The sequence below is a fragment of the Zophobas morio genome, unplaced genomic scaffold (assembly GCF_036711695.1).
Source record: "Zophobas morio isolate AGI-343-1 ecotype UQ-CSIRO unplaced genomic scaffold, CSIRO_AGI_Zmor_V1 ptg000012l, whole genome shotgun sequence".
Classification (NCBI taxonomy): Eukaryota; Metazoa; Arthropoda; class Insecta; order Coleoptera; family Tenebrionidae; genus Zophobas; species Zophobas morio.
The window spans coordinates 15,451,983-15,479,381 of NW_026972117.1; the positions used below are offsets into that span (position 1 = coordinate 15,451,983).

General features: G+C 31.6%; 4 protein-coding genes across 4 annotated transcripts; 3 read left to right on the forward strand and 1 right to left on the reverse strand.

Moving 5' to 3' along the window:
* The first annotated feature begins 278 nt into the window (after positions 1–278).
* Positions 279–1,745, forward strand: LOC135127880 (aurora kinase C-like). The gene is made up of 2 exons (XM_064054545.1): positions 279–990; positions 1,039–1,745. Exons 1-2 carry the CDS (start codon positions 462–464, stop codon positions 1,578–1,580), a joined length of 1,071 nt encoding a protein of 356 aa, XP_063910615.1. The 5' UTR covers positions 279–461; the 3' UTR covers positions 1,581–1,745.
* Positions 1,746–5,003: 3,258 nt separating this feature from the next.
* On the forward strand, positions 5,004–6,812 carry LOC135127882 (uncharacterized). The gene is made up of 3 exons (XM_064054548.1): positions 5,004–5,131; positions 5,183–5,323; positions 5,372–6,812. Exons 2-3 carry the CDS (start codon positions 5,301–5,303, stop codon positions 6,732–6,734), a joined length of 1,386 nt encoding a protein of 461 aa, XP_063910618.1. The 5' UTR covers positions 5,004–5,131; positions 5,183–5,300; the 3' UTR covers positions 6,735–6,812.
* A 41-nt stretch (positions 6,813–6,853) lies between these two features.
* On the reverse strand, positions 6,854–8,693 carry LOC135127883 (mitochondrial inner membrane protein OXA1L-like). Its single transcript, XM_064054549.1, has 7 exons — positions 8,562–8,693; positions 8,354–8,452; positions 8,225–8,302; positions 7,645–8,175; positions 7,431–7,595; positions 7,111–7,378; positions 6,854–7,059 (listed from the first exon to the last, which is right to left on the reverse strand). Exons 1-7 carry the CDS (start codon positions 8,625–8,627, stop codon positions 6,902–6,904), a joined length of 1,365 nt encoding a protein of 454 aa, XP_063910619.1. The 5' UTR covers positions 8,628–8,693; the 3' UTR covers positions 6,854–6,901.
* A 5,182-nt stretch (positions 8,694–13,875) lies between these two features.
* On the forward strand, positions 13,876–27,367 carry LOC135128383 (uncharacterized). The gene is made up of 5 exons (XM_064055294.1): positions 13,876–13,982; positions 25,031–25,409; positions 25,457–25,664; positions 25,716–25,911; positions 25,969–27,367. Exons 2-5 carry the CDS (start codon positions 25,059–25,061, stop codon positions 26,168–26,170), a joined length of 957 nt encoding a protein of 318 aa, XP_063911364.1. The 5' UTR covers positions 13,876–13,982; positions 25,031–25,058; the 3' UTR covers positions 26,171–27,367.
* The last annotated feature ends 32 nt before the right edge of the window (positions 27,368–27,399 follow it).

Genomic DNA, 27,399 nt, shown 5'->3' on the forward strand with positions numbered 1-27,399 from the left:
GCCATGCAAACGTGTGAATAATGCCATTTTATCCCGATTTGTAAAACATTTGGTATCGTGAAAATTATTTTTAGGTTAACTTGAAACCTAACCTAAATTTGCCTTGCCTTGCATGACTTCCAACTTGAAAATTTTTCGGTTGAGAATGAAAGTCCCTAGAATTTAATTTCGTGGGGTATTGAAACGTGATTAAGCTCACTGGAAGTGTTTTTATCGTGATTTTTAATCCAATTTTGTGATGTTTTTTACTTTAAACTAGTCAGCAGCGAGCGCAAAATTAATTATTTTGCTGCGTCCTTGGATTGGTAACAATAAATTACCGTTAGTTCCGCGTCAGTTCATGGTTGGCAACAGTGCAAAAAACCGTTGGCCGCAAAAAGTGACGTCTTTAAATGTAATTTATCATCAGCAGTTTATTTATTCGCGAAAATCCAAAACTATCGAACCAAGTTGTTGAAGTCATGTCCCAAAGAAAACTTAGTGCGGGTGTCGTCAATCACAATAAGGAAAATGTGCCCCACAACCCTCAAAGTACAACAAATAAATGCCAAATCAAGAAAGTGCATCAGATTCAAAAGACTGGCTTAGCGGAGACCACCACACACCTCAATTTGGCCAAAAACGCTCATGTGACGCCTCCACCGACAGAGTATCCAGAAACAACCATTCCAGCACAACCCATAAAAACAGCAACTACGAACAACGACGGAAACAACTCACGCCGTTGGACTCTAGCCGACTTCGATATCGGCAAACCTTTAGGTAAAGGAAAATTCGGAAACGTGTATCTAGCACGCGAAAAGCAATCAAAGTTCGTTGTGGCGCTGAAAGTCTTGTTCAAAAGTGCAATTAAAGAGTACAACATCGAGCACCAAGTCCGCAGGGAAATCGAAATCCAGTCACATCTCAGGCACAATAATATTTTGAGGATGTATGGTTACTTCCACGACGAACAACGAGTGTATATAATTCTTGAATATGCGCCAAATGGTGGGTACTCGTTACTAAAATTCCGACTTTTTATTCTTTGTGTTGTAGGTACTTGTTATAAGGCGCTCCAAGCGAGTCCAGATAAGCGCTTCTCTGAAGAAATCAGTGCGCGTTATATTCGACAAATAGCGGATGCTTTAAGTTACTGCCATACTAAAAAAGTGATTCATAGAGACATTAAGCCTGAAAATTTGTTACTTTGTGCCAATGGTCAGATGAAAATTGCTGATTTCGGATGGTCAGTTCATGCTCCATCCTCACGCAGGACTACTCTGTGTGGAACTCTGGATTATCTGCCACCAGAAATGGTCCTTGGGAAACCTCACAATGAAAAGGTTGACTTATGGAGCTTAGGAGTTTTATGTTTTGAATTTTTGACTGGAAAGCCACCGTTTGAGTCGGCAGCTTATGAAGAGCTCTATAGAAATATCAGTAAGGCATACTACAAGTTTCCTCACTATGTTTCAGAAGGAGCCCAAGATCTGATTAAGAGACTTTTAGTGGTAAATCCCAGTGACAGGTTGGAACTGAATGAAGTTCTAAAACATCCATGGATTCTTGCTCATACTTCACATGAAGCCAGTAAATAATTGTGATTTCTATTTTAATTTATTAAGAGTGGGTTAGACTAAGCATGTGACATTGACTACCACATGCTATACTAAATGTTTACGGGAGTCGTCTTTTGGGACTCGTTATACTGTTATTCATGTGGTTTTACGTATTTACTCAATAAATGTTTTAATTAAACTTTTTTTGCTTGTTTTGTTTTGAAAACGCGACATCGGTAAAGTAGGTTTCACTTCACCACGAAAGGGGGGAGTGCGCAGAACAGTTTTGGTGTTGTGAAAGCAGTGGCAGCGGCGATTAAAATTTAAAAACATGTTAACGTTAATAAAATATCAGTTTTCTATTTTATTAACGTTGACGTTATAGAAAGCGAATTTCAAGATTTGTTAATGCCGTATTATGATATGGAATAAAATTGTTTAAAACGGAAAATACCAACAAACGGCAAAATCACGTAATAACTTTTTTTTATTTGAAAAACACCCTGTATACATAAAGTATGACGAATGTCGCCGATTTAAATACTCAAAACCAAACTTTCAACGGAGAAAAATGTGTGCACACATTTTTAGTGAATTAATAAAACATCCAGATGAAGTAAGAAAATAAAATGTAAAACTTGGGAAAAAGCTAAACGTAGTAATTCTCATCCACCCATTCTCTAATTTTTTTCTTCTGAAATAAGAAATAAATCTTATAGCAAAAATTACGATTGGCGCTTTTTCCACTTTTTTAAGCCTAGGTTCTCCTAAGTCCCACCCTCACTCTACAGAAGAACATAATTAACCCCGCCCACCCACCCCACCTCTATTTCAGTGATTAATTTTATCTGCTCTGAATGAAAGGTGCATCTTATACTGACCTGAAATAAAATTTGTCGTTACAATGAGAAGAGGGCGGGTGGGCGGGTTTAGTACTGCTAATATAAGACAGATTTTGGCAGATTTTTAAATGACATATTCTCTAAGAAAATAGACGTGTTTTATTAGAACAAAACACCCTGTGCACATAAATTGTTCAATTTGTTACACGTGTATTAAAGCAAGGCGACTAAAAAAATTATATGCAAAACTACAATCCTCCATTTTTCAAAATGGCGGAACTGAAAACAAATATCTAGAAAACTCTGAATGAAAAAAATTTTAGTTTTTATTTGTACGATGTTCAAATTATTCTTGATCATTTGATCTACAAGACAAATATTTTTAAATAATTTTCACATGCGTCCGACAAGAGAACATGCAAACATAAATCGAATGTATAATAACGTCAAGAAATATTTTTATTGGTCAGGATTAAGAAAATCTGCAGAAAATTTTGTACACAAATGTGAAGAATGTCACAGTGAACGATTTAAATATCCAAAACCCTACATTCAATAACGTCAAGAAATATTTTTATTGGTCACGATTAAGAAAATCTGTAGAGAGTTTTTACACAAGTGTGAAGAATGTCATAGTCAACGATTCAAATATGCAAAACCCAACATTCAACGGTGAAAAATGTGTACACAGATTTTAAATGAATTAATAAAACATATAGATGAAGTAAGAAAATTAAATTTAAAACTTAGGAAAAAGTTAAACGTATAATTCTCACCCCCCCCCCATTCTATTTTTTTTTTCTTCTGCAACAAGAAATAAATCTTATAGCAAATAGTACAACAAGAAAAAAATACGATTGGCGCTTTTTTCACTTTTTTTACAGCCTAGGTTCTCTTAGTACCAACCCTCACTCTATAGACGAACATATAATTAGCCCCGCCCACCCACCCTGCCTCTATTTCAGTGATTAATTTTCTCTGCTCTGAATGAAAGGTGCATCTTATACTGACCAGAAATAAAATTTGTCGTTACAATGAGAAGAGGGCGGGTGGGCGGGGTTAGTACCTGCTATGATAAGACTGATTTTGGCAGATCTTTAAATGACATTTTCTCTAAAAAAATAGAGGTGTTTTATTTGAAAAACACCCTGTATACATATAAATTGTTTAATTTCGTACACGTGTATTATGACAAGGTAACTAAAAAGTTATATGCAAAATTGCAATCTTCCATTTTTCAAAATGGCAGAACTGAAAACAAATATCTAGAAAACTGTTATGAAAAAAATTTAGGTTTTATTTGTATGATGTTCAAATTATTGTTGATCTAGAAATATGACAAATATTTTTAAATAATTTTCACATGCGTCCGACAGGAGAACATGCAGGCATAAATCGAATGTATAATAACGTCAAGAAATATTTTTATTGGTCAGGATTAAGAAAATCTGCAGAAAATTTTGTACACAAATGTGATGTCATAGAAAACGATTTAAATATCCAAAACCTAACATTCAACGGTGAAAAATGTATGCACAGATTTTAAATGAATTAATAAAACATCCAGATGAAGTAAGAAAATTAAATTTAAAACTTGGGAAAAAGTTAAACGTAGTAATTCTCACCCACCGGTTCTCTAATTTTTTTCTTCTGAAATAAAAAAATAAATCTTATAGCAAATAGTACAACAAAAAATTACGACTGACGCTTTTTTCACTTTTTTTAAGCCTAGGTTCTCTACAGTAGAACATATAATTAACCCCGCCTACCCACTAAGACTGATTTTGGCAGATGTTTAAATGGCATTTTCTCTAAAAAATTATTAGAGATGTTCCACTGGAAAAACACCTTGTGCATATAAGTTGTTTAATTTGTACTTTCAAGAAATAGCAATCCTAATGAAAATAAAAGAAACTGTCCAAACAAGTTAACGTCTCATTGCTCGTCTTCTCCTTTTGTTGTGTCCTCTCGTCTTTTTCTTCTTGTCTACATTTATCTTCCTGTGTCTCGTGCTTGTTCACTGCTTTCATTTTTAAGAAATCTGTCTTTTTCAAGACAATTTTACTTGTATTCTTTTTCTTTTGGTAAATATAATGTGTTGTAATTGTCTTACAAATTAAGAAGTGTTTTGAAAAAAAATAATCCTTCAATTTTTAGTACGTTACTGTCCTTTTTGGATTTAAATCAAGTGAGAATGTTCACTTCAAAAACTAGAGAAATAATGGCAGGGGTTATGTATTTCATGAAACAAGAAGCCAAAGAGGGAACTCCAGTTCCCATAGTAAATTGTAAAAGAGCAAGGAAAAGTCAAATCTGGGGAAAAATTAAGCTTCTCTACACCGACAAAAACAAAACCTGTGCCGAAAGTCACTAATTAAACGAAAATGTTGAGAAAACCAATCGTCAAATGTTCTACGATTTTCATGTCACTGAGTAGAGGTGGCCAACAATATCTGATCACCTTTTTATTTTTCATCGATTTTTTTATCAAACAAATTTATTTTTATTTTTTTGTAGATTTGAAAGAAATATACCTCAACACAGCCTTCCTTCTCAATACATCGACGTTACGCCACTGCTAGCCAGACCTCGCACAACTTCGCCAACATTCGGCACACATGTCATAAATGTCAATAAAATTAACAACATAACCTACTTTGAAAGTTTAGAAACATGAAAAAACCAAAGACCATTTAGCTTTCGAAAACACTCATCACCATGTCTTCGTCACAATTCCCCGAGGATCCAGTAAATCCGATTTTATTATGCAGCCACAACCGTTAATACCGTGTGTTTTAGGTCATGTCCTCTCAGTTAATCGAAGCTGTGATGAACAACGACGTCTCAACGCTGCGACGCCTGCGAGAATCGGGTGTATCGCTAGCTTGTAGGCAATACTCTTCTTCACTTGACAATAATGGCACCTGCAGATGCACCAACGTAACTTTTACTAAACTTGCAAAATCCTTATTTATTTTCCACTTGTAGGATCGACGCGTTTGATTATTTACTCACGCTGGACGAAGTCCCCAAAAACGCAGTCAATCTGCGCAACAACACCCCTTTATTTGAGGCCTTCGTCCGCGACTGGCAAATTTTCGCGATTAAACTGATAAAAGCAGGTTGCGAAATTTTTGACACTTTTAGTGACGGCAACACGGCACTGCACTGGGCCATTCAAAACGGGTGGATTGAAGTGGCCGAATTGTTGATAGAAAATGGGTTCCATGTAGATAAGTTAAATTCTCAAGGGAAAACCGCCCTAAATATTGCTTGTTGTTTCGAATTGGTGGATGAAATCTGGATGTTGCTGTTCTACGGAGCTGATCCTCACCTAGCGCGTTGTTTCGATATTTGCGCAACGAAAAGCGTGAAAGCTGAAGTTCAAGAAATATTTCTTGACCATTTAATCGGGTACAATGTAAGTTTTAATCTCATGACGTTTGCGACACTTCTTACGAATAACGACAACGTGAATTTTATTAAAGTGTTGCAGACTGCTAATGATATTAACTACACGAGTAACGACTTACGAGATTTCTGTTCTCGTATAGTGTTTTTTGACCCAACATTATTCCAGACGTTTTTAGAAAAATTTCAGGACATTGCCCACAATATATTTACGCGGCGGTATTTAATAAACGTGTTCCTTAGTGAACAACGCAAGGAAAATTTGGCAAACTATATCAAAAATTTGTTTGTTTTATTTGAAAGCCCGTTGTCGAATTTTCTTGTCGATGAGGTTCATTATTGCGTGGCGGACGAAGGAATTGAATTAGTGCCATATATGCTCTTTAGTTGCGTGGAGTATGACAAAACACCGGAAACGGCAACTTTATTGTTGTGCTTTTTGTTAAGTTTGGGGGTTGATTTAACTGTTCAATGTATGGATGTAATTTTTTTAAGTTATGGGTATTGTAATTTGTTTAAAGTGATGCTCCACATGGATATTGTTGATACGCGTGATCTACAAGTCAATTATGTGGTTCCCCACATAATTTATAATATCAAACAAACGAGTAACACGATTGCTAAAAATATCGTTCAGTTCAATTTTATAGATACCAATATTTATAAAATTTTTAATTATTTTGCGCTGCCAAAATGGATTAGGATGTATGTAATAGATCATTACGAGTATGAACCCAATAATGCGTTAAGCAATTTGAGTACTTTGACAGTAGTTCCAAGTTTGGTAGAACTGGCGAGGAATTGTCTGCACGAGTATATCGTTTATAAATTCAAAGTCAAAAACAGTAGACAGTTTTATACACTCATTAAACTACTACCAATCGCACAAATTCACAAAGAGATACTTTCATATGAGAGGCAGTTATACTTCTTAGATTAGTTTATCTCTTTTAATTTCTCATAGAAATATAATACAAATTTTTATATTTTATGTATTAAATAAAACTCTAAAATTGTTCGCTTGGTGACCTTTTTTCACCTACATTAACCACAAATGTATCAATTTGATAAACACAAACATTTATTAATAACTTCGTTATCAGATAATTACCGTTTTTTCGCATTAATTGCGGTCGGATTTGTTTGTTTTGTCGGATCATATTTGTAAGTCTTGACTACTGGACCTCTGCCGGCTTTTTGAAACTGTAATTCGTCCAATCGACGCCGGTCTTCTAATTCACGAGTGATCTTGAGATTAGTCCACGCTAAAAAAAATTAATTGTCAAAAATTTTCCAAAACGACGTATTATATTTACAGTCTTTTATTCCTTCAGTGAACCCTTTTGGCTGAACTGGCAATTTACGATGGGTGATCATTCTCTCAATCTTAAAATAATCCCTAACAGCTGGTATCCTTAATATCCCCACTTGCGCTAAAGAGATGAAGTTACTAGACACCCAGTAACACAATATAGCTCCAGGGAAATTAATTGTGAACGGCAAAATAATCAAAGGAATAGCTCTCAGAACATATTTCATAGTTTGCAAATTCTGTGATGACAACTTTGCTGTATCTGTTCCCAACTACAAAAATTACATTATTAATAATAATAACTCAATCATGTCTCTGGATTACCTCAATGGTAGCATAAAGTGTTGCACTTGTAATCAATGGCATTAAGAAATACTGATCAGGGACAGTTAAATCAGTGAACCACCACAACCCCCCCGTTCGTAAACTATCCACAGGAACATTCGCCATTTCCCTCAGCGCAATAAAAAACGATATAAACACGGGAGCCTACAATCCAACTATTACTCCAGCCAATTAATCATACCAAAAACCATACCTGTGCCAACGGCACAATCATATTTTTAAGAGGATTCAGTTGTTTCTCCTTCATGAAGAGCATCATTTCTTGAGAGTACCTTGCCGCTTCTAACTGATTTCCCGTCTGCCGCGCCTCAGTCATTTTTAACTGAAGCATTTGCAACTGCGGCATGTAGTTATTCATTTTAGCTGCATTTCTTTGCGCTACGACCACCAAAGGGAACATGCAAAAACGAATAACCAGTGTTCCAATAACCACAGCTTCCCACCACGGTATTCCTAAGGTAACGTGCAAATATTCGAAACATGTTTGCACCAAGCCTACGGGAGTTTTCCCCCCGAGCCCCAAAGAGGCGAACGTGGCTTCACCCAAGGCGTTTATTTGACTCACGACTTCCGCGGCCGCTTCAGGAGCTTCCAATGGAACTGGTGGGGGTTCAGGAATGGGTTCAATAATTACATTGGGAGTGGCAGAGGCAGCCGTTGCGACGGCAGTACTCGAAAGAAAGAATTTACTATTAAGTATCGTTCTTTGTGTGGTTTCATTTTTCTGGAAAAAGTGAGGTTAGGTTGGCTGGCTTTAACCGCAGCGGCTTTACCTTGAAGTTAAACTTGTCTTGGATGGACGTGAGGGTTCTAGAGATGGTTTGTACCAATTGTGAGTTGTTGACAATGTCCTACAACCAATTTTGTTAACTTTGAGTCTAATTTTGGCGGCGGTTACTCACTTTGCATTTTTGAAAATGTTTGTTTCTCACTGGAGGCGATTTACTCGAGTTGTGTAAAAGTTCGACTGCTTTGGTTTGTTTTGTTCGCACCAAATTTGTCTGAAAAATATAAAAAAGTAATTATGGAAAATGTGACATAACCTATAAATTTTGACACTTCGCGGAATTTAATTGTTTATAAATTATGGAGTTTAAAGGTGCTTCGTACCTGAATATTTTGGATAGACTTGGTGTAGATTCGGTACTTATATACTAAATTACTTCTGGTAAACATTTTTCTTATGTTTCTAATAAATAAATATTTGACGTTGTTTGAGTTTGTATCAAAGAGGGCGCTGAAGTCGCGCCATTTGCAAAATTTGAAATCACTCCCATATATGTACAATGAGTTGCAAAATGTATGGAATATACTGTTGTTTCTACAATAATCAACATCACAGAAAGTGGTCTTTGTATTGTTTGAAACAACAGGAGCGCACTCAAGTCAATATCGTCTCTAAGCGATTTATCTATAAGCCGACTTTCGTTAGAGCTGATATGAAACACATCCACTACGAAGAACTAACCTATTTATGGTTTATGAATCCGTGTTGAGTTTTTACCTTAGACGCTATTGAGATTTTTCGTCTTTTCGATTTTTCGATTTTTCAACTTTAGCAGATGTTTCCATTTTACAATATTTCAGTTTTGGTCTTGTTCAATTTTTCCATTGTTAAAAATTTTTGATTTCTGGATTTTTTTATTTTGCGATTTTTAAATATTTCGAATTTTCAATATTTCAAATTTTGACGTTCCTAAATTTTCAGTTTTCCGATTTCTGAACAATTTTTTTTTTATTTTCCCATTTCGTGACTTCTCAAGTTTGGATTTTTTCAATGCTAGAATTTTTCGATTTTCCAATTTTTTGTTTTTAAAATGTTTCGATTTATCAATTTCTAACTTTTCTTCTGGGGTTTCGACCCCTCTATTTCTCGATCCTCTGATTTTTTGAATTTTTCGATGGTTTGATTTTCGGATTTTTTACTTTTGGGCTTTTCAATTTTTCGAAGTTTCGATTTTCCAGTTGGCCGATTTTTCAATTTTTTAAATTCTGTAGTTTCGATTTCTCGAATTGTCGATTTTTCAATTTAAAATTTTTATTTTTTGAGTTTTTGATGTTCGGATTTATCGATTTTTCAATTTTAGCGATATTTTAATTGTTCAATGTCTTAAATTTTAGATTTTTCTATTTCTCGATTTTTTTTGATTTTTTACTTTTTCACTATTTGTATTTTTCAATTTTTCAAATTTTGACGTTGCTAAATTTTCTGTTTTCCAATTTCTCAATTAATTTATTTATGATTTTCCCATTTCTCGACTTGTCAAAGTTTCGATTTTTCAGTTCTTTAATTCTTAGATTTTTGGATTTTTCGACTTTGCTTGTTTGGTTTTTCGATTTCTCAATTTTCCAATTTTTTAATTTCTCAATTTTTGGACATTTCTTTTAGTTTTGGGATTTTTCAGTATTTCAATTCTTCGACTTTTCGATTTTTTGGATTTTTTGATTTCTCAATTTTCCAACTTTTTCATATTTTAATTTTTCAATGTTTTAAACTCTAGCTTTTTCAATTTTTCGAGTTCTTCTATATTTTAATTTTTCAATTTTCCGAATTTTTAAATTTTCGATTTTTCAATGTTTTGATTGTTCATTTTTAAATTTTCGTTTCGATTTCTCGACTTTTCGACTTCTCGATTTCTCAATTTTTTGATTTTTCAATTTCTCGATGTCTTAGTTTTTGAATTTTTCGATTTTTTACTTTTCGGATTTTCGATTTTAATTTTTCAATGTTTTAAATTTTAGATTTTTAGACTTAGATTTTTCAGTTCTTCAATATTTTTTAATTCTTGAATTCTGACGTTTCTGAATTTTCAGTTTTCCGATTTCTCAATTAATCTATTTTTTGATTTTCCCATTTCTCGACTTCCCAAAGTTTCAATTTTTCAATTTTTCGATTTTTTAAGTTTGCGATTTTTGGATTTTGCTTTTTTGACTTTTCGATTTCCCAATTTTTAAATTTTTTGATATCCTAATTTTTTGATATTTTGTTTTAATTTTTGTGATTTTTCAGTAATTCGATTCTTCAGTTTTCTTCTATTTTTCAATTTTTCGACATTTCATTTTGAGATTTTTTAATATTTCGACTTTTCCATTTTTCGAGCTCTGGATTTTTCGATTTCTCGACTTTTTACTTTTTGGATTTCCAATTTTTCGTTTTTTAACTTTGGGTTTTTCAATTTTTCGAGTTTCTAATTCTTCTATATTCCAATTTTTCAATTTTCAGAATTTTCAAATTTTGAAGTTTCTGAATTTTCAGTTTTCTGATTTTACAATTAATAAATTTTTTGATTTTCCCATTTCTCGACTTACCAAAGTTTCGATGTTTTAGTTCTTCAGTTCTTCAATTTTTCGTTTTTTCAAGTGTTTGATTTTTCAGTTTTTCGATTTTTCGACTTTGCTTTGTTGACTTTTCGATTTCCCAATTTTTCAATATTTGAATTTCCCAATTTTTGGATATTTTGTTCAATTTTGTGATTTTTCAGTTTTTCGCTTCTTCAATTTTCTTCTATTTTTCAATTTTTCGATTTTTCAGGTTTTTTGATTATTCAATTTTTCGATTTTTTAAGTATAGGATTTTTCGACTTTGCTCTTTTAGTTTTTCGATTTCTCACATTTCCAATTTTTTAATTTCTTAATTTTTTGGATATTTTTTTCATTTTTGGAATTTTTCAATATTTCGATTTTTCGACTTTTCGATTTTTGGACTCCTGTTTTTTTTTCTCAATTTTCCGATGTTTCAATGACACGATTTCTCAATTTTTGTTCTTTTCAATTGTACGATTTTTCAATTTTTCAATTTTTGACGTTTCTAAATTTTCAGGTTTCCGATTTCCACACTAATCGTTTTTTTTTTTTATTTTGCCATTTCTCGACTTACCAAAGTTTCGATGTTTTAGTTCTTCAGTTCTTCAACTTTTCGATTTTTCAAGTGGTTTATTTTTCAGTTTTTCGATTTTTCGAGTTTGCTTTGTTGACTTTTCGATTTCCCAATTTTTCAATTTTTGAATTTCCCAATTTTTGGATATTTTGTTCAATTTTGTGATTTTTCAGTTTTTCGCTTCTTCAATTTTCTTCTATTTTTCAATTTTTCGATTTTTCAGGTTTTTTGATTATTCAATTTTTCGATTTTTTAAATTTGCGATTTTTCGATTTCCCAATTTTTCAATTTTTTAATTTCCCTATTTTTCGATATTTTGTCCAGTTTTTCGATTTTTCTGTTTTTCGATTTTTCGTTTTTCCAATTTTCTCATTTAAATTTTAGATTTTCTAATTTTTATTTTTTCGATTTTTTAATGTTTTGATTTCTCCATTTTTCAATTTTAGGATCTTATAATTTTTCAATGTTTTACATTTTATATTTTTAAATTTTTCGATTTTTCAGTTTTTCAATATTATTTTATTTTCAAATTTTATACATTTCTGAATTTTCAATTTTCCGATTTCTCAATTAATCTATTTTTTTATTTTCCCATTTATCGACTTTCCAAAGTTTCGATTTTTCAGTTCTTCAGTTCTTCAATTTTTCTATTTCCCGGATTTTTGATTTTATCAATTTTTCGATTTTTTAAGTTTGCAATTTTTCGATTTCCCAATTTTTCAATATTTGAATTTCCCAATTTTTGGATATTTTGTTCAATTTTGTGATTTTTCAGTTTTTCGATTCTTCAATTTTCTTCTATTTTTCAATTTTTCGATTTTTCAGGTTTTTTGATTATTCAATTTTTCGATTTTTTAAGTATACGATTTTTCGACTTTCCTCTTTTAGTTTTTCGATTTCTCACATTTCCAATTTTTTAATTTCTCAATTTTTTGGATATTTCTTTCATTTTTGGGATTTTTCAATATTTCGATTTTTCGACTTTTCGATTTTTGGACTCCTGTTTTTTTTTTCTCAATTTTCCGATGTTTCAATAACATGATTTCTCAATTTTTGTCCTTTTCAATTGTACGATTTTTAAATATTTCGATTTTTCAATTTTTCAATTTTTGACGTTTCTAAATTTTCAGGTTTCCGATTTCCAAACTAATCTTTTTTTTTATTTTCCCATTTCTCGACTTACGAAAGTTTCGATTTTTTAGTTCTTCAGTTCTTCAATTTTTCGAGTTTTTAGGTGTTTGATTTTTCAGTTTTTCGATTTTTCGACTTTGCTTTGTTGGCTTTTCGATTTCCCAATTTTTCAATTTTTGAATTTCCCAATTTTTGGATATTTTGTTCAATTTTGTGATTTTCAGTTTTTCGATTCTTCAATTTTCTTTTATTTTTCAATTTTTCGACTTTTCGATTTTCCAATTTTTAATTTCTTAATTTCCCAATTTTTTGATATTTTGTTCAATTTTGTGGTTTTTCAGTTTTTCGATTCTTCAATTTTCTTCTGTTTTTCAATTTTTCGATATTTCTCTCATTCTCCCATTTATCACTCTCCCTCATTCTCCCATTTATCACTCTCCCTCGATGTCTCTCGAATTTTTCTGTTTCAATTTTTAAAATTTTTGGTTTTTCAATTTTTCGAGTTTTCAATTCTTCTATATTTCAATTTTTCAATTTTCGGAACTTTTAACAATTTTTGGATGTTTCGATTTTTCAATTGCCCGTTTGTTCAATTTACAATTAAAGAATTAATTTGCCTTCTTCGGAAAGCTCGAAGACATCGCATTTAACCTCATTAATTATTTTTGACACATTGTTGTAAAAGATAAATGTAATGCAATTTTTGTGCAGTTATTTTGGATCCTTTATTTCTTCTGGGAATAATAATATTTGAATGAATATGATTTAATTTTAAAAATATTTATTTCTGTTAATTTTAGAAACTACGCAATGAGGTAGAATGACGTTCCATAATATTTAAGATTTTTTTTATTGGACAGAAGAGTGTCAGTGCCGTAATCAGAAAAACATTTAATTAAAAAAATTATATTTAAATGGCACTAAAAAAACATGGAAGTAGAAAACAAATAGAATGCGATTAACTGTCACTTAGAAAAAGGAGTTCTTTCTTTAAAAATTATTAAAAAAAAAAAGATTAACTAAAATGCCCATATACGATGTTTTTGGCATTTATTCCCCTTGAGTCACTTTAAACTTGGACTATGATTTACTAAAATCCGCTAGAATTGCTATAAATAATAGTGCACTTGGAACTTTTCGACTTCCTGTTTGTAAATTACAAGAAAAGCCCGTCAGTTAAAAATATCCATTTTATGATCTACTTGAAACGGTGGCAACCGCGCGCAAATTACAGGATCACCTACTGATGGTTGTTAATCATTTCACTTCGCTTACACAATAAAAATTTATAGCAATATAATTCCTACCACAAGTCATAATCCATCGATTATCGAAGATTATAAACGCGCTATTTGTTCTCCGCCGACCCAAAAATTAAACAAATCCAATTAATTTATTTCAGCCAGGACGAATCAGAGTTGATGTTTGCGCATTCCTCTCGTCAGATCACCAGTGCAGTCGCCGTCACACCGAGGGAAAGAACGACGTCGACGTCGCGACGCCGCGTTCTGAGAAAATGTTCTGTAAGTTGCATGTATTCGCATGGGTTTTGCACATCCATCGCGTGCTTGTTAACAAAGAGATAAATCCATTTTCACCTAATTATCTCGCTCATTAATCTTTAACGGAGAGGGATTTTTCGGGTGCAGCATTCCCATTTCCTTGTGGCGCAACATCTTTAGCTTGTTAGATCGATCATCCGCCAATCTTGGTACGTGGGAATTAAGTTTATATTTAGTGCTGAAATTCAAAACATTCAGATGGATGGTGGAAGAGCGAGGTGGTCGGTATCGATTTCGGGAGATGAAAAATGCCATGCCGGCGCATCTCAGCGCTTTTCCATCAGCTGATGTTGATTTTTCAATGCTTTGAAGATTGCGAAATTGGATAAATTATACACGAGGCAGGTTTATTATTGTTTCGATGGTTTGATAAATGTTTAGAGTTGGCGTTTTAGCGAAATTTGTTTTCTTCGGAAAGCTGATTTCTGCCTCATTTTCTCTGCTTGTTCCATTTCATTTCAAATTCTATGCATACTTAACACTTGAAATTCAGAGAAGTGTACGACAGATGTGTTGCTGTGGGATTGTCTAGGGACTTTCCAAAGTGTAATCGACTTGTGTAACTTTAATTAACAGATGTAATGTGTTTTACTTCACAAACGTGAGCGTAATAGGATTCATTTGAGAAAAGGCTAATTTCACATTTCCGTCTGTCTGTCTGTCTGTCTGTCTGTTGACTATTACATTAGACATGTAGCCGTCGCAATTACTAGATCTATTTTGTGGAATTTTGGATGTATTTTAAGACCATGTGTAGACAATTTTTGTTTTATCCGTCCCCATCAACAATTTGATAATGTCATCCCAAAATTAATAAAAAAAAAAACTATATGTACAAATAGTTATAAAAGATCATACATCAAGTTAGCTTTGAAATTTCGGAAATTTTGCCGCTTTGTTGTGATGACTCATAACCACTTGTTAGATAGGCAACAAATAATTCAGCTGTTTGAGTAAAGGTAAAGAACCGTGTTAATCGTTTGTTACAAGATATGGTTACAAGTAAGTTTTTCGATTACAAAATTTTGTGTTGATGTCATCCACATTTTGGATAGATGTATTTTAATACTAATAATAAAAGTATTGTATTATTGTTATTCTTACTCTCGATTTTTCAATTTTCTTATATTTTTCAATTTTTTAGTATTTCAACTTTTCGATTTTTCGATTTTTCAATTTTCTCATTTATCACTCTCTCTTTCATTCTCCCATTTATCACTCTCTCTCATTCTCCCATTTATCACTCTCTATCAATCTCCCATTTATCACTCTCTCTCTCATTCTCCCATTTATCGCTCTTTCTCATTCTCCCATTTATCACTCTCTCTCATTCTCCCATTAAACACGTTCTCTCATTCCCCCATTTAACACGTTCTCTCATTCTCCCATTTATCACTCTCTCTCATTCTCCCATTTATCACTCTCTCTCATTCTCCCATTTATCACTCTCCCTCGATGTCTTTTGAATTTTTGTTTCGATTTTTCGATTTTTTTTGTGATTGTTCAGTTTTTAGATTTTTCAATTTTCTTATATTTTTCAATTTTTTAGTATGTCAACTTTCCGATTTTCCAGTTTTCTCATTTATCACTCTCTCTTTCATTCTCCTATTTATCACCCTCTCTCTCATTCTCCCATTTGTCACTCTCTCTCATTCTCCCATTTATTACTCGCCCTCGATGTCTTGAATTTTCCTGTTTCGATTTTTCGATTTGTCAATTTTTTGATTTTTGAATTATCCGATTTTTCAGTTCTTCAATTTTTCGATTTCCCGGGTTTTTGATTTTATCAATTTTTCGATTTTGTAAGTTTGCGATTTTTCGACTTTGCTTTTTTTACTTTTCGATTTCCCAATTTTTCAATTTTTTAATTTCCCAATTTTTGGATATTTTGTTCAATTTTGTGATTGTTCAGTTTTTCGATTTTTCAATTTTCTTGTATTTTTCCATTTTTTTGTATGTCAACTTTTCGATTTTTCGATTTTCCAATTTTCTCATTTATCACTCTCTCCTTCATTCTCCCATTTATTACCCTCTCTCTCATTCTCCCATTTGTCACTCTCTCTCATTCTCCCATTTATCACTCTCTCTCATTCTCCCATTTATCACTCTCTCATTCTCCCATTTAACACGTTCTCTCATTCTCCCATTTACCACTCTCCCTCATTCTCCCATTTATCACTTTCCCTCGATGTCTATTGAATTTTTCTGTTTCGATTTTTCGATTTGTCGGTTTTTCGATTTTTAGTTTTCGGCTTTTCCATTTTTCGATGTTTCGATTTTTGAATTATCCGATTTTTCAGTTTTCCATTTTTTTTTAATTTTTAAATTTTCGAGTTTCTATTTCTGGATTTGTTGATTTTTTAGTTTTTCAATTTTTAAATTTTAGATTTTCGAGTTTTTATTTTTTCGATTTTTTAATGTTTCGATTTCTCCATTTTTCAATTTTAGGATATAATTTTTCAATGTTTTAAATTTTAGATTTTTAAATTTTTCGATTTTTCAGTTCTTCAATATTTTTTTAATGTTTCAAATTTTAAACGTTTTTGAATTTTCAAATTTCCGATTTCTCAATTAATCTATTTTTTTATTTTCCCATTTATCGACATTCCAAAGTTTTGTTTTTTCAGTTCTTCAGTTCTTTAAGTTTTCGATTTTCCGGGTTTTTGATTTTATCAATTTTTCGATTTTTTAAGTTTGCGATTTTTCGACTTTGCTTTTTTTTACTTTTCGATTTCCCAATTTTTCCATTTTTTAATTTCCCAATTTTTCGATATTTTGTTCAACTATGTGATCGTTCAGTTTTTCGATTTTTCAATTTTCTTATATTTTTCGATTTTTTAGTATTTCAACTTTTCAATTTTTCGATTTTCCAATTTTCTCATTTATCACTCTCTCTTTCATTCTCCCATATATCACCCTCTCTCTCATTCACCCATTTGTCACCCTCTCTCGTTCTCCCATTTGTCACCCTCTCTCATTCTCCCATTTATCACTGTCTCTCATTCTCCCATTTATCACTCTCCCTCGATGTCTCTTGAATTTTTCTGTTTCGATTTGTCGGTTTTTCGATTTTTACTTTTCGGCTTTTCCATTTTTCGATGTTTCGATTTTTGAATTATCTGATTTTTCAGTTTTCCATTTTTTTTATTTTTAAATTTTCGAGTTTCGATTTCTGAATTTGTTAATTTTTTAGTTTTTAGATTTTTAAATTTTAGATTTTCCAATTTTTATTTTTTCGATTTTTTAATGTTGCGTTTTCTCCATTTTTCAATTTTACGATATTATAATTTTTCAATGTTTTAAATTTTAGATTTTTAAATTTTTCGATTTTTCAGTTCTTCAATATTTTTTAATTTTTCAAATTTTACACGTTTCTGAATTTTCAATTTTCCGATTTCTCAATTAATCTATTTTTTGATTTTCCCATTTATCGACTTTCCAAAGTTTCGATTTTTCAGTTCTTCAGTTCTTCAATTTTTCGATTTCTCGGGTTTTTGATTTTATCAATTTTTCGATTTTTTAAGTTTGCGATTTTGCGACTTTGCTTTTTTTTTACTTTTCGATTTCCCAAATTTTCAATTTTTTAATTTCCCAATTTTTCGATATTTTGTTCAATTTTGTGATCGTTCAGTTTTTCGATTTCTCAATTTTCTTGTATTTTTCCATTTTTTTGTATGTCAACTTTTCGATTTTTCGATTTTCCAATTTTCTCATTTATCACTCTCTCTTTCATTCTCCCATTTATTACCCTCTCTCTCATTCTCCCATTTGTCACTCTCTCTCATTCTCCCATTTATTACCCTCTCTCATTCTCCCATTTATTACTCTCCCTCGATGTCTCTTGAATTTTTCTGTTTCGATTTTTCGATTTGTCGGTTTTTCGATTTTTACTTTTCGGCTTTTCGATTTTTCGATTTTTGACTTATTCGATTTTTTAGTTTTCCATTTTTTTTTAATTTTTAAATTTTCGAGTTTCGATTTCTGGATTTTTTGATGTTTTAGTTTTTCGATTTTTAAATAATAGATTTTCGAATTTTTATTTTTTCGATTTTTTAATGTTTCGATTTCTCCATTTTTCAATTTTACGATATAATTTTTCAATGCTTTAAATTTTAGATTTTTAAATTTTTCGATTTTTCAGTTCTTCAATATTTTTTTAATTTTTCAAATTTTAGACGTTTCTGAATTTTCAATTTTCCGATTTCTCAATTAATCTACCTTTTGATTTTCCCATTTATCGACTTTCCAAAGTTTCGATTTTTCAGTTCTTCAGTTCTTCAATTTTTCGATTTCCCGGGTTTTTGATTTTATCAGTTTTTCGATTCTTTAAGTTTGCGATTTTTCGACTTTGCTTTTTTTTACTTTTCGATTTCCCAATTTTTCAATTTTTTAATTTCCCAATTTTTCGATATTTTGTTCAATTTTGTGATTGTTCAGTTTTTCGATTTTTCAATTTTCTTATATTTTTAATTTTTTTAGTATTTCAACTTTTCGATTTTTCGATTTTTCAATTTTCTCATTTATCACTCTCTCTTTCATTCTCCCATTTATCACCCTCTCTCTCATTCTCCTATTTATCACTCTCTCTCATTCTCCTATTTATCACTCTCTCTCTCATTCTCCCATTTATCACTCTCTCTCATTCTCCCATTTAACACGTTTTCTCATTCTGCCATTTATCACTCTCCCTCATTCTCCCATTTATCACTCTTTCTCATTCTCCCATTTATCACTCTCCCTCGATGTCTCTTGAATTTTTCTGTTTCGATTTTTCGATGTTTCGATTTTTGAATTATCCGATTTTTCAGTTTTCCATTTTTGTTTAATTCTTAAATTTTCGAGTTTCGATTTCTGGATTTGTTGATTTTTTGGTTTTTCGATTTTTAACTTTTAGATTTTCGAATTTTTATTTCTTCGATTTTTTAATGTTTCGATTTCTCCATTTTTCAATTTTTCGATATTATAATTTTTCAATGTTTTAAATTTTAGATTTTTAAATTTTTCGATTTTTCAGTTCTTCAATATTTTTTAATTTTTCAAATTTTAGACGTTTCTGAGTTTTCAATTTTCTGATTTCTCAATTAATCGATTTTTTGATTTTCCCATTTATCGACTTTCCAAAGTTTCAATTTTTCAGTTCTTCAGTTCTTCAATTTTTCGATTTCCCGGGTTTTTGATTTTATCAATTTTTCGATTTTTTAAGTTTGCGATTTTTCGACTTTGCTTTTTTTTACTTTTCGATTTCCCAATTTTATCAATTTTTTAATTTCCCAATTTTTCGATATTTTGTTCAATTTGGTGATTGTTCAGTTTTTCGATTTTCCAATTTTCTCATTTATCACTCTCTCTTTCATTCTCCCATTTATCACCCTCTCTCTTATTCTCCCATTTGTCACTCTCCCTCATTCTCCCATTTATCACTCTCTCTCATTCTCCCATTTATCACTCTCCCTCGATGTCTCTTGAATTTTTCTGTTTCGATTTTTCGATTTGTCGGTTTTTCGATTTTTACTTTTCGGATTTTCGTTTTTTCGATTTTTGACTTATTCGATTTTTCAATTTTCCATTTTTTTTTAATTTTTAAATTTTCGAGTTTCGATTTCTGGATTTGTTGATTTTTTGGTTTTTCGATTTTTAAATTTTAGATTTTCGAATTTTTATTTTTTCGATTTTTTAATGTTTCGATTTCTCCATTTTTCAATTTTCCGATATTATAATTTTTCAATGTTTTAAATTTTAGATTTTTAAATTTTTCGATTTTTCAGTTCTTCAATATTTTTTAATTTTTCAAATTTTAGACGTTTCTGAGTTTTCAATTTTCTGATTTCTCAATTAATCGATTTTTTGATTTTCCCATTTATCGACTTTCCAAAGTTTCAATTTTTCAGTTCTTCAGTTCTTCAATTTTTCGATTTCCCGGGTTTTTGATTTTATCAATTTTTCGATTTTTTAAGTTTGCGATTTTTCGACTTTGCTTTTTTTTACTTTTCGATTTCCCAATTTTTCAATTTTTTAATTTCCCAATTTTTCGATATTTTGTTCAATTTGGTCATTGTTCAGTTTTGCTTATATTTTTCAATTTTTTAGTATTTCAACTTTTCGATTTTTCGATTTTCCAATTTTCCTATTTTTCACTCTCTCTTTCATTCTCCCATTTATCACCCTCTCTCTCATTCTCCCATTTATCACTCTCTCTTTCATTCTTCCATTTATCACTCTCTCTTTCATTCTCCCATTTATCACTCTCTCTCATTCTCCCATTTAACACGTTCTCTCATTCTCTCATTTTCACTCTCCCTCATTCTCCCATTTATCACTCTCCCTCGATGTCTCTTGAATTTTTCTGTTTCGATTTTTCGATTGTCGGTTTTTCGATTTTTACTTTTCGGCTTTCCGATTTTTCAATGTTTCGATTTTTGAATTATCCGATTTTTCAGTTTTCCATTTTTTTTATTTTTAAATTTTCGGGTTTCGATTTCTGGATTTGTTGATGTTTTAGTTTTTCGATTTTTAAATTTTAGATTTTCGAATTTTTATTTTTTCGATTTTGTAATGTTTCGATTTCTCCATTTTTCAATTTTACGATATTATAATTTTTCAGTGTTTTGAATTTTAGATTTTTAAATTTTTCAACTTTTCAGTTCTTCAAAATTTTTTTAATTTTTCAAATTTTAGACGTTTCTGAATTTACAATTTTCCGATTTCTCAATTAATCTTATTTTTTGATTTTCTCATTTATCGACTTTCCAAAGTTTCGATTTTTCAGTTCTTTAGTTCTTCAATTTTTCGATTTCCCGGGTTTTTGATTTTATCAATTTTTCGATTTTTTAAGTTTGCGATTTTTCGACTTTGCTTTTTTTTACTTTTCGATTTCCTAATTTTTCAATTTTTTAATTTCCCAATTTTTCGATATTTTGTTCAATTTTGTGATTGTTCAGTTTTGCGATTTTTCAATTTTCTTATATTTTTCAATTTTTTAGTATTTCAACTTTTCGATTTTTCGATTTTCCAATTTTCTCATTTATCATTCTCTCTTTCATTCACCCATTTATCACCCTCTCTCTCATTCTCCCATTTGTCACTCTCTCTCATTCTCCCATTTGTCACTCGCTCTCATTCGCCCATTTATCACTCTCTCTCATTCTCCCATTTAACACGTTCTCTCATTCTCCCATTTATCACTCTCCCTCGTTCTTCCATTTATCACACTATCTCATTCTCCCATTTATCACTCTCTCTCTTTCTCCCATTTATCACTCTCTCTTTCTCCCATTTATCACTCTCTCTCTCATTCTCCCATTTATCACTCTCTTTCATTCTGACTTCCGCATATTGAATGAAACACTACATTTTATTTTGATTTTCAATGTAGTAATTCACATTTGATTAATTATAACTTATCTAGATCTAGCTACGACCTTGTTTAGGGGTTATGAAATATCGAGAAAATATGAAAGTACCAAATTGCCCGATGGTCTCCATTACTGTACGTCCTTAGGCTATACTCCATAAGAAAAAGAGCTTGAAAGTGTTTATGTTTATACATCGGAAGAATGTCACGTAGAAATTAGTTTGATTTGAATGAGTTCGTCACCTCAAAACAGAGGATCAAAACTATTAAGTAGTAAGCTACAATCGACAAAATGTTGTGAATATCATTATTATTTTCAAGTTTAAAATTTTCAATTTTCCAACTTTTGATTTTTTCAATTTTTATATTTTGCAATTTTTCGGTTGTTTATTTTCGTTATTTTTTCACTTATTCGACTTTCCATTGATTTTTTCCAATTTTACTTTTCCCAGTTTATCGTTTCTTCAATTTTTCGATTTGCAATTTTTCAATTTTTTTTTTTGTTTTTTCATTTTTAAGATATGCGACTCTTCGAGTTTTAATTCTTCAATTTCTCTTTTTTTTTCTTCAGTTTTTCGATTTGCAATTTTTAAAGTTTAAAATTTTCAGTTTTTCAACTTTTGATTTTTTCTATTTTTATATTTTGCAATTTTTCGGTTTTATTTTCGTTATTTTTTCACTTATTCGATTTTTCAGTGTTTCGTTTTTACTTTCTTGGTTTTTTCAATTTTAATTTTTTCAGTTTCTCGTCTCTTCAATTTTTCGATTTGCAGTTTTTTAATTTTTATTTATTTATTTTTTTTTTGTTAGTATTTGTTAACATAAGACTGATTTTAGGAAATCACATACCCTCTAAGAAAATAGAGGGCGGGTGGCGGGGCTAGTACTTGCCAAGATAAGATTGAATAATATTAAGAGTAGTCACTGGAATGAAGAGGGGGTCGTTGGACGGGGCTTGCTTATAAAACTCTTTAGAAAAACCTAAATTCAGCTCCGCCCACTTTTTGTTACCAACTTAATTCATTTAATGTAAAATTTGAATTGAAATCTATTTTAACAAGCGGTAGAATCTCCTACCCACCCTTATTCCGTTTTCATCATTCGTTCTTGTTGGCTCTGAAGAAAGAATTTCACGAGTTTTCAATTTTTAATTATTCAATTTTTCGATTTTTCAATTTTAAAATTATATAATCCAAAGAAATATTGAAAATAAAGGAATTGTAAAAAGGAAAAATTGTGCTATGAAATCGAGACACTAAAAAACAAAAAATCGAGAATATGAAAAACAAAAATCAAGAATTTGAAAAATTGATGAAACGAAAAATCGAAAAATCAAAAACGAGAAACTGAAAAATCGAAAAATGAAAAAATTGTAAAATCGAAAAATTGTTATATGGAAAATTTAAAATCGAAGAAAACTGAAAAACGAAAAATTCTAATATCAAAAAATTGATCGAAGGTAAATAAACCCCGATTTTTCAAAAAATTACAAGATTTGATTTTGCGAATTTTATTTTGAACTCCAACGGGTTGTCCAGAATCGCCAATTGAAATATCCCAATTTTTAAAAATTAAAAAAAAATCGGATTTCACTCCGAATATTTTGAAAATATTGCCCCGTGACCCTAAACACGCTATACTTTTGGAATCAGCACGTCAAAATATGTAACCTTGAATATGAAAAAAAAGAAAAAACTGGTCGAAAATTGTTATATCCGTTCTTTATGCAATTTTCTGATGACGTCATCAACATTTTTGCAAGGGCGTTAATTTTTTGAGGCGCTTATGCTTATGATAACTTTAAAACATCTCCAAGATTTCAAAGCAATCGGTTTTGCAGTTCCTGATTAACTCAATAAAATAAATTTACGCCTTTATTCATTTTTTCAGTCACCCGGTATAAACAATTCCGAAAAATATGAATGGAATGATAAATCGTACGTGTAGACTCATAATATTTTGGACATTTTAGATTTGTTCAGCAAAATTTTGGGCTGACGTTATCAATTTTTTGGAGGGGAGAAGCAAATATATTTTGATTAAAAATTTATCATGCTAAAACTTCTGCAAAATTTCAAAGCATTCGGTTTTGGAGATTCAAAATTAAATTGCAAACTGTTGTTTTATAATTAAGACAGACAAACAGACAGACAGACAGACAGACGGACGGAAAAGGGAGACCTATTGCTTTGTACTCTAGGGGTCATGAAAGGTCCAGAAAACATAAAACTACGGAGTTAGCCGACGGATTCGATTACAATACTTCAGTGTTACAATAGAAAAGTGATTAAAAATATTTGAGTCTAGTTTCCGTTTAGGTTAACCGCTAACATTTTCCTAGTACTTTTTTTTTAATTCTAAATTTAAAATCAATAACTGTTTCAATGTAAATTCAACAACACCTTTGCATCTGCTGTGGGCAAAATGCCACAAAACTTTCATTAATCCAAATCTTTGTTTTTAAGACCTAAATGTTTTTTTGTAACAATCGTTTGTTCAACTTTACTTGTGGCAGAAGTAGGTGCAATCTAAAATAACAGTGTAATATTTTAAACTCATGTTTACTTCCCGAGCGTAAGCGAATAATAAAAACTAATGAATAAGTCAATTTATTTTATTGATTAAATCAGGAACGGCTAACTCCTTTTTCCGAGAAAATTTTGGGAATACAACAATGTTATTTTTCAATTTCCATTTTACACTAAATAAAAAAAGTCAGTGAAATGGAGAAAGAAGGAGGGCGGGGCTAAATTTAGCTTTCTTCTAGTTTTATGAGCAAGCAGTAGCCCCGCCCACCCACCCCCTCTTCATTCCAGTGATTACTCTTAATATTGTTAAGTCATTTAGCAAAATCAATCTTATCTTAACTACTTAAGTACTTGTACTAGTCCCGCCCACACAATTTTTTAGAACTAGTGTAACAAACTTACGAAAATCTTGTGTTGTTTTGTCTTCAAGAAATAATTTTTTTCTTGAACTGATTTATTTTTTAAAATGATGCATCTTGTAACTGTTGTCACTTCTACAACCTTCAGAGCTAGTGATCTTTATTCACTTCTTCTCGTTCATGTTGATCTTAATCTTTATTATTTTGTATTTAATTTTTTTAAGCCAATTGAATTAGAAAGACCCAGACAGGACACATCACTTTTGGATTCGTTTTTAACCATTAGTTACATCGTCACCAAATGCGACCAAACATGGCATTACCCGGAAACCACTCAACTTGACTTTGTACTAAATTTGGTTAGTTTACCTTGTCGAAAGCACACAAATGCATGAAAAAATTGTTCTACAGCTCTCATGTATTCTATTTTGAAAATTGCTACTAATAATAATTTACGTTTAATGGGATGTTTAGTTTATTTATACTTGCTTAAGTGTAACATAACTGTCTTAGACATTGTGATGAACTGTTGGCGCTGCTGAAAAAGCTCGAACTTATTACAAACAAGTCTCGGATATGTTTACTACAGTTAGAACGTCAAAATGTTTCTAGCACAGCCGATACCAAATTACATTTCTGCATTTTTGGAAATTGTCTAAAAACGGGATACCTTGATTGATTTAATGAAATGAAAAACACTGGAAGACCAAATTACATACAGATGTTTTGCGACCAATAGCTGCTAACATTTTGATCTAGTTTTTATTTCAGGACAAGGTCTAGTAAAAGACAAATCACCATGGCTGTAGACATCCTCGATGAGGATCACTTCGCCATCAGCGCCATCGTGACCGTATGCATGCAAATTATCTTCTTCACCATCGCTGCCACCTTCCAAATGGACAAACTCACCGACTTCTGTGGAGGTATCAACTTTATAATTTTGGCACTTCTGACTTTCTTCTGCGGCCAAGGAGGAAATAAGAAAAGTTACGACAGCCGGCAACTCATGGTCACCGTGTTTGTGTGTCTGTGGGGATTACGTCTATCAGGTTACCTTCTGTACAGAATAATCAAAATCGGGCGAGACAAGCAATTCGAAGACAAGAAAAGCAACACCATTCGATTCGCTATTTTTTGGACTTTTCAGGTAAGCTAGATTTGTGGCGACTTTTCTTTGACAAGGGTAAAAATCAGGCTGTTTGGGTCTACGTGGTGAGTTTACCAGTCATCATCATTAATTCGCCAAGACACGCGATTCCTCCGGCTCCGAAGACTATGACGCCGTTGGATTCTACAGGAACTTGCTTCTTTGTGGTTGGATTTTTGGCAGAGACTTATGCTGACTTGCAGAAGTTTTCGTTTCGGCAAGATCCGGAAAATCAGGGGAAATGGTGCAACGATGGTGGGTCAAATAGTAATGTGTACCACACTGAGAGTTAATTTGATTTTGTAGGTTTGTGGAGGTTGTCAAGACATCCGAATTACTTTGGCGAAATTGTTCTTTGGTGGGGGATTTTTGTAATCTCTTTGAACGTGTTAGAAGGATTCGAATGGATCGCCATCATGTCGCCTCTTTTCACAACCCTCATCATACTGTTCTTATCAGGGATTCCAACACTGGAACGGTCTTCCGATGACAAGTACAGGGAGTACGTCTTGCTATTTTCGTGTCATTTTAAACCTTAAATAATCTTAATTTTTTACAGTATTTCAGAGTATCGTTACTACAAGTCTTCGACTAGCCCTCTGATTCCCATTCCTCCTGGTATCTACGTCGAAGTTCCGTGGTTCCTCAAATTTATTCTCTGCTGCGAGTACCCGATGTACGATTGGTTGGATGAAAAGTACAAGAGCAGCAGCATTGTCAAAGAATCCACCAGCGCTTCCTTGGCTCAGTCGCAGACATAACTATAGCTACACGCTGGTCATAATCAGATCAGCACTAGTTCGAATGACGGCAAAGTTCAGATCACAGCCTTGTAAACAGTGGGGTTATTTTTGTGGTAATTGCTTGTTATGAACCAAGTCATAAGGGGTAATTATTATTAAGAAGGAGGGTCGAATGAAGAAGTGATACCATGTTGATGCAACGTATACTTTTCGGTCAATGTTCTCTGTTCTTGTGGTGTTAATGAAGATGAGTGGCTGGATTTTTGGGGGTGTTGTAGTCAATATAATTACATTTAAATTGTTACAAATTAGAGATTATGAGACTTTAAAATGGCCTAAGAAAGTATTATTCAAAAACGGTAGGTAATAAAAATTAGTGTGTAGAAGTTCCATTTGAACTAATTCTTGGAGTAGATCTTTCTAGCATATCAAAATTAAAATGTAGGTTGCTAGAAAAAAGAAGGTACAAAATAAAATGAGTGACGAGATCAAATATACTTCGTCAATAAAGATTTCTTATGAACGACTAACTTATCATTTTAGTTAATTTACGATTCTCGCAAATTTCTGTGATTATAGCTAACAGTACTTGAATATTACGACTACTATTATACGATAAGGTAATAACAAAGTAGAGAATTTTAAAGTCGAATGTAATCAAAGTAATTCCTGGATTTCCCGTCTTTTTTTCTACCATTAAAAATCTGGTCACTTAAATTCACTTAGCAATAGATATGTTGACAATGTTTGGATGCTAAAAGTACCTACCTATTAATGTCGTTAAGTATTTTTATTAGAATACATTTAAAATTTAAGGTACTAACTGTACTGCCACAAAGTTGAAAGACGACACAAAAGCTTATGACAAAATTTCAACAGAAGGTTTCATGAGAGTTTTAAAATAGGAATTGAAGTTCGATTTTACCTAGAACTAGAAGTTGCACAGTTGGTGCAAATAGATTTTCGAGAAACAAAATTGTTTCATACGTTTCTGAAGAAGCTAAAAGTAGTTCCAACGGAAAATATGATCAAAAGTTCAGTATTTTAGGTAGAGCAATACTATACATATCTAATGTTTGAATTTAAAAACAAAAAGTATTTTAATAGCCTGTACAAAATGTCTGAAACGAGTGCAGAAAATGAGAATAATAATACTGTTATTTATTAAAGTTTATGCATGTATACAAGAGTCGAAATAAAGTATTTGCAAAGTAATTCTACTGACTGCAATGTTTGTGATTTTTTTG